This window comes from Ceratosolen solmsi, unplaced genomic scaffold, assembly GCF_000503995.2.
Source record: "Ceratosolen solmsi marchali unplaced genomic scaffold, CerSol_1.0 scaffold19, whole genome shotgun sequence".
NCBI lineage: Eukaryota > Metazoa > Arthropoda > Insecta > Hymenoptera > Agaonidae > Ceratosolen > Ceratosolen solmsi.
The window spans coordinates 974,976-987,780 of record NW_011948443.1 but is presented as its reverse complement, the minus strand read 5'-3'; the positions used below and the strand labels follow the sequence as shown (position 1 = coordinate 987,780).

General features: G+C 32.8%; 1 protein-coding gene across 1 annotated transcript in view; it reads right to left on the bottom strand.

Annotated features, from left to right (window-relative positions):
- Positions 1 to 11,789, bottom strand: part of LOC105365969 (mutS protein homolog 5) — a 29,830-nt gene extending 18,041 nt beyond the window's left edge. Inside the window, exons 1-3 of the mRNA XM_011504268.1 lie at positions 11,765 to 11,789; positions 9,884 to 10,114; positions 3,445 to 3,583 (exon numbers count right to left, since the gene is read on the bottom strand). Of these exons, the coding sequence (XP_011502570.1) occupies positions 3,445 to 3,583; positions 9,884 to 10,114; positions 11,765 to 11,789 (395 nt within the window). The remainder of the gene's footprint in view (positions 1 to 3,444; positions 3,584 to 9,883; positions 10,115 to 11,764) is intronic.
- Positions 11,790 to 12,805: the final 1,016 nt, after the last annotated feature.

Here is a 12,805-nt window from a genome sequence, read left to right as displayed (position 1 = left end):
CGGCAGTTACGCTTGATGGAGAGCGAAGTGATTTTACGAATGACCTTATGTTGCCGAAAATGTGGCTACGCGGCGTCTTTACAGTATACTTGCACTGATCGGCAGTTACGCTTGATGGAGAGCGAAGTGATTTTACGAATGAGCGTCGCCTCATGGCGCGTTGCGCTTAAATGTGCATGCAGCGTCTTCAGCGCCGGCAACAGTGTCGATGCGCGTCCCTTCCAGAAATTTTCCTTTGGCGTGAAAAAACGAAGCTTCTAGAAGTTTCGAAGGCGTCCTTTTTTTGTGAGTGCTGGCAGTAAATAATATTTGAAATCGTAAACTTGCTCGGACTTGCCGAGTTTTGTTTGTAAACATTTTCGCGAGTGCCCGCCTCGGTCCGTACGTGCGGATCAGCCTAGGCGCACGTGGTGGCCAGCCTTGCTGCACGCGCGGTCAGTCTAGGCGCACATGGGGTACGCCGGACTGCGTAAATGACCTTTCTTTTGTTTGAAATTCATGGGACTGCTTCAATCCCGAACAATGTGAAAACTCTGTATGGTGTATTAACAGTTACATTAATAATAAGCAGGATTCACTTCATTTAGAAGAGTGTAAACTCTATCTTTTTAAATGATGAGGTTGCTCCTTGACGGTTACGATGTCGTGGCCTCTGCTAATTTTGTAAAGATTAGAAGAATTATGGTCACACTCCTGTGTAGGCTGTGTGGCCTTAAAGTGTATATAATAAAGTGGCCTCTGCTAATATTGCCAAGAATTAGCAGTACTATTCTCACACTCCTGTATAGGACGTGTTGCCTTGAAGTGTATATATGAACATACCTGGAGACTATACTTCTTATGGCAGTGTAGATTCTCGTCATGCAGTCAGTACCCTTGACTGCTTCTAAGTGTAGCACACTTGACAATTAAATGTGTGTGCCTTGGGATGACTTCATTGTTTGATATAATTGAGGAACTGGTGTGTGGCCGAAAACGCTAGCTGAATAACATAATGACTTATAACTGTTGACCGATTGATTCACAATGAGTGACTGAGTTCAATGTACTTCCCGTAAGTATCCACACTACAGCTCACTTAACTGGCAACAAAGCATCGCTGTTGCCGTACTGGAATCCTACACGAGGTGCAGAAGAAAAATCTAGAAGTTTCGAAAATTCTAAGAAAAGAACAAAGCTTAAGTAATTTGGAGAATTCCAGGCGATGTTATTACTCGAAGACCATATAAACATTGCAGGCTATTTGAAACCAAAACATAACAAGTACACGAAAATTTTCGTCTCAAGTGTTTACAGAAAGTTTGTGAGCTAGAGAGAGAGACTAGCGATGCCGATAGCCGACGGTATTGGAAATTGCTACAATCCCAAACAAAATTCTTTTAAGGAAATTAATTTTAGGAATTTAAAATTTTTCTTTCACATCTTATAATAAAGGTTATACTTGATAATACATATCTTTCATTGTAATATAGACATCCAACTAATTAACTATTATAAAATTTAATTTTGATTTGAAGAATCGTCTATTTATCTACATCCATACATTCATTAGTAGACCAATAACAACTTCATTTGTTGTACTTGTTTATTGAAAATAAAGAAATAGTTACTTAAGCGTTTTAAAACGTAGATATTAAATATATTTATAATTAATTATTTTAGTTTCACAGAAGCTTTTAAAAAGTTTTACTATAAAAACCTGAAATATAAAAAGAAAATGTATTTCTATGTTTATTTAGAGTATTCTATCACTTTTAAATTATATGAATTCAATTTTTATTATGTAGGTCCATTATTTAATTCAATTGTTAACAAAGTCTATTATAAACTGTATTGATCATGGTGTTCAAATATAGCTTCAGAAAATAGCTACATTAATATTACATAGTAATCTATTTATTAAAGTTGGTATTTATATAGTTATGCTATTTTTTATAATTTGAATACATTTCTGTAACTATAAAGCAATAGACTTATAAATGTGTATCTATTTTCATTTGTTTATTAATTCAAATTGTCTTACTAAAATAGTTGTGGACTATGTTATTATGACTTTTGTTTCAGCTTTCCATAATTTAATATATAACTGCATTCTTTAATACATAACTTACAGCTTTTTTCCACAACCTTAATAGTAGAACTTAAAACTTTTTCAATAAAAAATTATAATGTTATAAAGGCGGCACAGTAATAGAGTAAATATGTTAGCTTCTCTAATTAATAATAATATGGAATAATTTATATTGCATATTATGGTTTAATCTTTGAGTCTTTAAATTTATAAGGAAAATTTTTAAATGGAATTTTTTAAAATCATTGAAATACAAAGCAACTTATCAAATACTGTATTCCAAGCGATACATCTATCAATTTATCTTTCTTATTAAGTTAGTTTCACTTCAATTTATTCTATGTATTCGTATATATGTATATATACATATATTTCTTTCTATAGTATACTTTCAATGATAGTTTTACACCTCTATTAATGTATATTTATTATGATACTTTTACTATTACTGAATTTGCTCCAATATTTCATGTATAAATCAAAATATTCTTCTTTGATTATGTAACAAATGATCTGTTCTTAGAGAATTAAAATTATTATTGATATAATTCTTCTGGATAATTATAAAAATATATATAATGTATTTTTAAGAAAAACTATAATTATTATGTTTTTGATAGATTTTTATGAATAATATTATGTATGATATAATACAGTAAATTTGCACCTTTTAATCAGGTATTGTTGTATTTTAATTTTATGAATTCTACATTTATTTTAAGTGATGTATATGAACTAGATTCATATATCACTACAATCCAATTTAAATTTTATCAATCTAACAGTTGATAAATCTTTTCCTTGCTAATTATGTACGTATTATAAATATTTTATATAAAGTGGTTTAAAAGGTTATTTGAAATGTATATACATATCTTATCTTTTTTAAATTAATTTGAAACATTAGCAGTGAAAACTAATGTTGTATTATAGATATGACAGAAGTCAATATGTCAATGAATATCTCTATTTAAAGATTCTTTACAAAATCAAGAGAAATAACAAATATTTTCCGGAGTAGGATAAAAAAAACAATAATTTATTAAATTTAGATACCAAGATACTCATTCATTTATTCAATCAAATACCATTAAAAAATTATATCTGTCAGCATAATGATCTTCAACCTAGAATTACGTATATTGACTATCATGTAATGTGATTGATTTTAGAAGTCGTCGAAAATTTCTTCACAAATAAATCTGAACTAGAAATCGTAATTATCATTATTATGCATTATTTTGTCATTGAACATGATAAACGGTAATAAAATAAAAATTAATTACTGTCATACAATAAGTATGTAAAACAATGCATATATTTTACGTTTTTTTATTTTTATATAATATTTATTGAATAATTAAATTTCTTACGCATCTAATTCAGCGCATTTTTTAATAGCGTCTGAAATTCCTTCCGAATAGTATTTAATATAATGTGATAATTTCAATATTATTCGCGCTGATCTTTTCCTTATTTTTTTATTTACATCTCCTAAAACTCGATCCAACTCTGAAAGCATAATACATTATTAAATACCAAAATTATTGATATAATGAATCTTATGTCATAACGGTTAAATTAATAATAAAATAAGTATCATTAATTTTACATTTCGTGAAATATGTAATATCGAATATTAAATCAATCAACATATGCTATTAATTATATTATTAATAGTAAATAATTTTATTAATAATACCTTGAACCTGTATTTATTAAATATTACATAAAGATAATTGCAGTTGTCTAGAATTAGACTAAACTCCCAGATGTTCAGTGGGAGGATTGCGGGCAAGTGGAAAGGTTAGCGCATTTGTTCAATAATTAACTACATTTTCTTATCGTGCTGTTTATTGACCTTTATTTTATTTATTCCACAATAATGATGATTCTAAGATGGTGTTGAGAATCTGTGAGATCTTGTAGATCGGTAGTAGTTGCCACGTGGCGTTAGCATACACTACATGCAGAGGTAGGAGGTGTAAATCTCCTGATCCTCTGACCTTGATGGTAAATAGTTACACTGAAAGTAAGAGATCGTAAATCTCTGGCACTTCTTCGTGTAGTGCCAACTGACGATAATGAAATGCCCTTGGCGGCTGGTACCTTTCGTACAGTTCAAGACCGTCCGCAGGTGCTTATCTTTCAATTAAATTCACAGAATTTCATTTGTCTTACCGGATCTTGTGATGAGTGCGATATTACGCTTCTTATGTCGTGGTCGTCTTGGAATAGGGGGAGCGCGTTGGTGCCGCCTTAGCCGCTGGCGTGGGGTGAGCGCTGTAGTGAACGGAGTGGTGAGAGGAGTGGTGGGAGGACGTCCGTCTAACGTCACTGCATGTGTTGCTGCTTACGTAGTTGACAGGAGCCGATGTGTTAGTAAGCCGTAAGAACGAGCCGATGAGTAGAGGTAGGATATAAGAACGAGCGTGGTGCGTTACTTACATGCGGGCGTAAACCGCGGTAGAGGTAAGATGTAAGAACGAGCGTAGTGCGTTACTTACATGCGGGCGTGAACCGCGTAGAGGTAGGATGTAAGAACGAGCGTGGTACGTTGCTTACGGAGGCATGGGTATCGGTATAGTTTTGGCAACGCTATTAGTTCTTTAGGTTGCTTGATGTTTGCCATGGTCTCACAATGGCGATTGCAGGTTGGATAGCGAGCCCGATGTGGAGAGTAAGTGATTGGTACTAGCAAGAAGGAATCGCGGTATGTGCAGCTCCTTAAATATTCTCGTACGTACTAGCAGCGCCGATAGCGCATCGGTGGCTGTTGCTATGACGATGTTTTTCGTGACGTCAATAGGGTTTCGTGATGTCATAGCCTTGTAGGGTTCATTGTTATTATTTTTCGGAATTATAGTCATATATTCGAGTTTTTTCGGTATAGAAGCATTCTTCGAGTTCGTTTACAAAACAAATGTTCGCGCGCTCATACCTCTTCCACTTTGCATTGCGCTTAAAACTGCTGTAATCCGTAACACTGTCTAAAAATAGTGTACCGGGCGAGGAGGGCCAAATATCTAACGTTAATTGTAAACTTCCAGATGGTTGATGTGAGGATTGTGGTCAAGTGAACAGGATAGTGAATGTATTCAATAATAAATAGTTTCATTATTTGTTGTAGTTTATTGCGATAATTACATTAGTTGTATTATGTTTTTTGAGTTTTGTATTGCTATTGCCACAGAGCGGTAATGTGCGTTGCATGTATAGGTATAAGGTCGTAACCTTCTGGTCCTCTATATGTAATGCACGTGGTGGTGGAGTTATACACGTAGAAGAACAAGGTCGTAAACCCCCGCGCTTCCTTGTGTAGTGGCACGTGGCAGTAGCTTGAGCTTGCCTTGTTATTGTCTTATTGCTTACCTTGTAGGCTCTGCAGGTCGTGGTGGCACTTCATCTTAGTCTGCAGATATTGCCGCGTACGGCGCCTCGTAAGTCTATCTCGTGGGAACTGAACTTGCCCCTTATTGCTTGCAGATTGTGTGTGCTTGGTCGCTCTATAGTTTTTTGTCTTGTGAGGCATATTATGTATTATTATTATTATTATTAAGGAATGGAACTTTTACCTTGTGAGTTCTGCAGATTTTGTTCTCTTAATGGCAGCTAGTGATGTCTGCAGACTTTGCCTCGTGCGGCAGCTTGTAGTTTCTGTTTTGTGTTTTGCTGGTCATACCACATATTGTTTGCTGAATTTGCCTCGAGCGGTTCCTTATAGGTTATGATTATGTTGTGGACTGTGTACCACTGTTTTCTTGTTCCCTTTTCCTTTTCTAGCAATGTGGCGAGTGTATGATTTGATTTGCACTTATCTTGCACTTATTATGAGTTGGATATGACTAGCCTTTGCCTCTTAATTCTTGGTCTTTACTGTATATGTCTACATCCTTGTTCTTTGGCGTTTCTTTGGAACTTTCTAGAAGAAGATTTCTATTGTGACAAGAAGCCGTTGCGCCTTGCTGGCGTCTTTCTTAAAAGCATTCTCGTATGGTCTTTACAAATTGCCTCCTTCTTGGCTTTTCCGATCAGAGCGCCTCTTTCTTGGCGTCTCCAATCGAATTGATTCTTTCATTATTGGCGGCTCCAATCAGAGCGCATCTTACTTGCATCTCCAACATGAGGGGGACTTTTTTGGCGCGTTTTAGCTTCACTATCCGAGCCACATGTAGCTAGGTTTGACAACAGCGTATGCGTTGCAGTGTTGACTTTAATACCCTTTTTCCGGATGTCAAACGTCGTGGTTTTTTGCTTATATTTTTATGACTTGTTTTTCACAACTTTGAATGATATGTTTTTGCCAGATGCTTAACGACTTCATTTGTTTTGGAACTCTAATAGCTAGTTTTACAAATGTCTAATGACTTGGGAATATTCTTACAATTTCGAACAATTACTAAAAGCTTATCTTAATGCTGAAACAAAATATAAACCGCATTATTCGAGATTCCGAGAATTTCTCGAATGTTTCATTGCTGGGAAACCCCCAACCTTTTTAATTTCTGGGAAAACTCCAACCGTCATCATTTCTGGGAAAACTTCAACTCTCGCTAGACATCTAAAAAAAGGTACATGATCGCATCCATTTTTTTCTACCACCACAGTCGTATCAATTATTATCTAGCATTAACTAGGCTGTCGCGTGGATATTTAAGGGAGGCACGGCAAATAATGAGCTCACTTACTTACTGAGGACACTATAGTGAACAAGCTCGCTCAAAGTAAGGCGACCAAAGAAGGTAGACGCGTCGATTTTCCTGTGATGCAAAAATAAACGTGTTGAGACTATCTTCTTCATATAAAAGAAAGCCACACCATAGAAATATAACAAAATAAACTCCAATCAAGGAATCGACACAATTCATAGCTGATCCTTACTAAAGCAGCAACAATTCAACGCGATCAACATGAAGCATTCGTGATGATGAACCATTCATCACAGGATCAGGTCAAGGCTACTGTATTACTGTGAGTAAACAAATTCTGATCATAATCATTGCTAATCCTCAAAAGATCAACATCATCACCATCATTAAGGAGTATCTCGCGTTGGTAAAATATTCGCCACAGCATCAGTTCGAAACAACTGTATTGTTGTGATTGAACATAGTATACACTTTTCTGTTACATAAATCCAACACGTCAATAATGTAATTGTAAAAAACATAATAAAGTATATTTAACGAAGAAGCGCACACTAGAGAAATGTATACCCATCCACTTAAGTCCTTTCCAAGTATTCGGTAGGGCGGGCGGCAAATTATTATAAAGCTATCGAACACACATTTATAACTAATCGTCTTATCTCAATATACATTTTCAATATCGTGTACAGTTCAAATTAAATATTTAGAAACGTATAATTAATATTATATTCAAATATAATAACATGTATGTCTGGGATCAGACTATAGGCTTCCCTGAGATGATGAAGGGAGGCTTGCTGGCAAGTGGAATGGACAATGCAATCATTCAATACTGCTTTGTATGAATTGGTTTTCCTTTTATTGAATATAATGATATAATAAATAATCAGTTGTCTATTGAGGAGAGATTGAATGAATGATACAATGAATAGATGAGAGTTTCTTCAAGTAGTATGAGTGATAATAATCTTGTATGTGTATTCTTGATGTGGCGCGTAATTATCCTACTCGTGGTTAGGACTCGTAGTGGTAGTGAGAGATGCGCTGATGAAGGGTAATGATGCCGTGAAGAGTGTCACGGTGTGGAAGGGGAGTGTTGACGCCGCCGATTGCCGCTACCGTTAAGCTGGAGAGGCCTGAGTGGGGCGCTGGTGCGTGACGTCACTGGTCAGAAGAATTGATGCCGCCGTGGTGGCGTTGATGTGTGACGTCACTGATGAAGGGCAATGATGATGCAGTGGTCTAGGTATTACTGCTTACTTAACTCACAGAGCCGTGTGTTAGTGATTCGTAAGAAGGTGTGTAATAGCGCAGCTTACGTGTGGAGTCGATCTCAGTGCATTGATGGCACGTAAGAACGTGTGTAATAGCGTAGCTTACGTGTGGAGTCGATCTCAGTGCATTGATGGCACGTAAGAACGTGTGTAATAGCGTAGCTTACGTGTGGAGTCGATCTCAGTGCATTGATGGCACGTAAGAACGTGTGTAATAGCGTAGCTTACGTGTGGAGTCGATCTCAGTGCATTGATGGCGCGTAAGAACGTGTATAATAACGTGAGTTACGTGTAGTGAGGTCGATCTGTGTGGTGGTAGTAAGCTGAATGTGTATAGCTTACGTGTTAGTTGGAGACAATCTGTGTGTATTGGAGGTGATTTCTGTGTAAGTGGTGTTAACTTGTATGACGGTGATCCGATCTTGATGACTGCTTGATTGAACTAGTAAGAGGACGAGAGAGTCAAGAGTAGCTCCTTAAATATTCTCGTACGAATTTGCTGCGCCGAATAACGCATCGATGGCTGTTGCTATGCCGATATTTGTCGTGACGTCAACAGGGCATAACCTTGTAGGGTTCATTTGTTATTACTTTTCGGAATTATAGTCGTATATTCGAGTTTTTCGGTTTGAAGCATTCTTCGAGTCCGTTAGCTATTTGTTTACAAAACAAATGTTCGCGTGCTCATACCTCTCTCTTTTATTCCGCTTAAAAATGCTGCAATCCGTAACAATGTATGAGATGTATTTATTCGTTAACAGTATAAAGTATTAAAATTTTAATCTTTTATCATAATACTAATGCTTATTTATACTCGATGTAAGCTCGTATTTCTCAAGGTTCACAGTACATTTGATTATGTAACGTATATTTGTAGACATGTATCAGCGATAAACAAGAAGTCATTTGCAATGCGTGGAAAATATATAAACTAAATTAATACTTATGATATTCCAATCAGAAAAAATCTGATTAATACTTGAAATAAAAATATTAATCATGAAATCTACGTTTACGAATTTAGTAATAAATACTATTTAATAATGATTTAGGAATCATTCAGACCATAATGAATTTTATAAATATTGAATCATTATTATTTAATTATAGTATATTAATAGTAATATTTTCAATAGTATAATTTAATTTAATCATAAATTTCCATTATTCATAAAATGTACTTCTATTACATAAAAATATATATGTCTAAATATGATATACATATCTTATTTCTAAGTTATTATAATAGTATCATTGATTATTTTTATATTGTACCGTGTAATAAATGATAGGCTATAGTAGGTTATAATAATATCTAAAATGATTTTTATACTGTACCATAAAAAATGAATAAAAGATAAGCTATAATAGAAAGATTGATGAAATAATCTAAAATTACAGCTTTTTAGTATAAGTTAAACTAATTCTTGATTATTTGAATTAACAATTACAAATCTACAACATTTTTTTTATCATACGTACCTTACGTTACGTATCTTAATTATTGACATACATAGCATTGTAACACATATCGCACTGGGCAATTGTATAAGAAAACTAACATAACTCGGTTAACAAAGTATAAATTTTTTAAAATAGTAGAGTAGAAATACGTTAATATTCGATCTGTGAAACAAAGAATGAGAAAATAACACACTATTTCTATCTTGAATTTTTTAAATTCTCTTCTGTCTTTCATTTTATTCTTAAGCAAAATTATAAAAAAAAATGACAACAGTTAATTATTCTCTATGCATTTATAAATGGATGTCACATTTTTAATTATGTATTGTAAAAAATTATATTAATATAGAATATGCAAAATTTTAATTATATAATATAAAAATAATAAAGATATGCAATTAAATACAATAATACATTTACATTACCTGTAGTGAGAGTACTTTTAAAATAATCAACGCCATTTGCTGAAAATTTGTACTGTATACTTGGAATAGTTCTATAATTTAATAATATTCTCCATTTTGTCACAGCAATAACATAACCTACTTCAGGAATATATACCAAATGACAATTTTCAATTTCAGATGGTAAAGACTGTAAATTTTGTGGTGAAATAGATGATAAAGTTATTGGTAAACGAAGAAATACACTGTGTACTAAAAGAAGTTTTTTTTATAATTGAAATAATAAATAGATACATTTATTTATATAGTAAAACGAAAATTACAATTTTAAGAAAATATAATTAAAAGCAGAAAACATATTGCTATTCACTATAATTGATGGAAATTATTTGTAAAATTTTTATAGAATAGTTAATACATTTATCTTATGAATCAATTGTTATTAATATTACTTAATAACATCATGCGATAATAAATTAATTTCTTAATTTATTTGTTCAGTTGTATAATTAATTTTTAAATATTTTTATTTACTATAAATATAATCACAACGTTCAATATTATTACTAGTATTCATAGATAAGACATAAAATTCAAATTATTTCCTTCAATAATGTGGCCAAATATCTTGAACTCTATGCTAACCGTGGGTTAATTTATAATACGTGCAGTATTGTATTATTAAATAAATGTCGTTTAGATCAATTTATTGATAAGGTACCATCTATCTACTTAACGTTAAACCGTTGCAATGTTAGCAATAAGTTGAGAATTTTAAAAAAAACAATAATATGAGAAATGATAGAGATGTAAAAACTTATGCATTTACATTATCAAATGATAATAAAATCTGAATATTGCAGTGTACATTATTTGAGAAAATATTATCTTAAACATATACATATATTAATAAGAATAACAAAATGAGCAAAAAATTTTTGTTCAAAATTCCACTGTGTGAAAATTCTAACATCACTGAAATATTTATATTTACCGTGATATAATAGGTTACAAATTTTCTGAATCTGAAATTCGTCTGTTCTAATCAATATGCTTTAATTTATCAATTTCGAATAAATATGATAATTTAGTTTTTAATCTAAATATCTATCTATATTTATGATATTCTGTAGAATATATATTTAATTTAATATTTACACAATAATATAGATTATAAAATAATATTCAGTTTCACTTCTCCATCTTGAAATAATTTGTATATAAAAATATAATTCAAATTAATTTATTTTTTAATTTCATTAACTCTCACATTCAATAGATTTATTTACTCATTGTTAATGATATTTCTGTGAAACAATAGAATAAAAGGAACAATACATTAGTGTAATTTCGTATGTAAACAAAAAATAAATTAGTAAGAATTTTATTGTTGTATAAGTTGTTTAATGAATGTAAATGTTGTATTAGATATATATTATAAAAAGTAATTTATGAAATCACATAATAAATTTCTCGCTATATATCCATATTTAATACAATATAATTATTATTTAATTTTTATTAACTTAGATATTTAAAATTTAAAAGTAGTATCAATTTCATAATCGAATATGTAAAAACAAAAGTTTAAAATATCTTTTTAAAAAGAGAGAATAGCATGGAGTCATACAAAATTCTTTAAATAAATGGATGTCAGCTATATATTATTGTGATTTTTTGTGATAAATATATGTTCAAATTTTAAACAATAATATTTTTAAATGATATTTAATATTAAGTAAGAAAATTATAACATTTAAGGTGACTGTAAATTAATTAAAATTTGAATAAAATTATAGAAATATTAATACATATCAATGTTAAGGTTTTCAAACAATAGTTGAGAGGCAGAATGGATTTACATTGTTATCTGTTATTAATACTGTTTGGGATTGAAGCAACTTCCAAGACCGTGGACTATCGGCATTGCTAGTCTCTCTAGCTCTTAGATTTCTGTAAATACTTGGGACTCGAATTTTTGCGTACTTATTATTTTTTATGTACTTATTATTATGTAACGTCGCTTGGAATTGTCCAAACTTCTTACGCTTTGTTTTTTCTTAGAATTCTTGAAAGTTCTAGAGTTTTATTTCTGCGCCTCATGTAAGATTCCATTGTAGCAACAAAGATGCTTTGTTGCCATTTAAGTCAACTGCCACATGGATATATAAGGCAAGCACACGGCGAGTCTCCCTCTCTTGCAGTGAACCGAGCACAGTGTACCTCTCTTAGTGAAGACACCATGGCACTGGTCATGGTCTGCCTCAGCAGGACCGCCATGGAACGGTCGGTATCTCACAGCAGAGCCGCCACAGAACGATCAAGCCTCCAGTTTCGAGTGCGTATTCAACAGGCTTGTAGGCTCATTGTGAATCAGTCAGTCAAACAGTTATAAGTCTACGTTATTCAGCCAGCGTTTTCGACTATACACCAGCCACTCAATTATTCTCATGCAATGAAACGATCTCTAGGAACACACTTTTAATTGCCAAGTGTCTACACTTACAAGCAGTCACGGGTGCTGACTGCCACAACAAGTCTCAAGGTATGTTCATACATACACTTTAAGGCCACACGTCCTACACAGGAGTGTGAGCATCGTACTACTAATTCTCGGTAATATTTGAAGAGGTCACTTTATTGTATACACTTCAAGGCTACACGTCCTACACAGGAGTGTGAGTTTAGTACTGCTAATTCTTGGCAATATTAGCAGAAGCCACTTTATTATATACTCTTCAAGGCCATACATCCTACACAGGAGTGTGAGCATATCTCTGCTAGTCCTTACAACACTAGCAGAGGCCACGACACCGTCACCATCAAGGAGCAACCTTTACACTTTTCTATAAAAAGTGAACCATGCCTATTATAAATGTAACTGTTAACAAACCATATGTTAACGAAGTTTACTCATACTATACATTTCTACAACCCTTCATT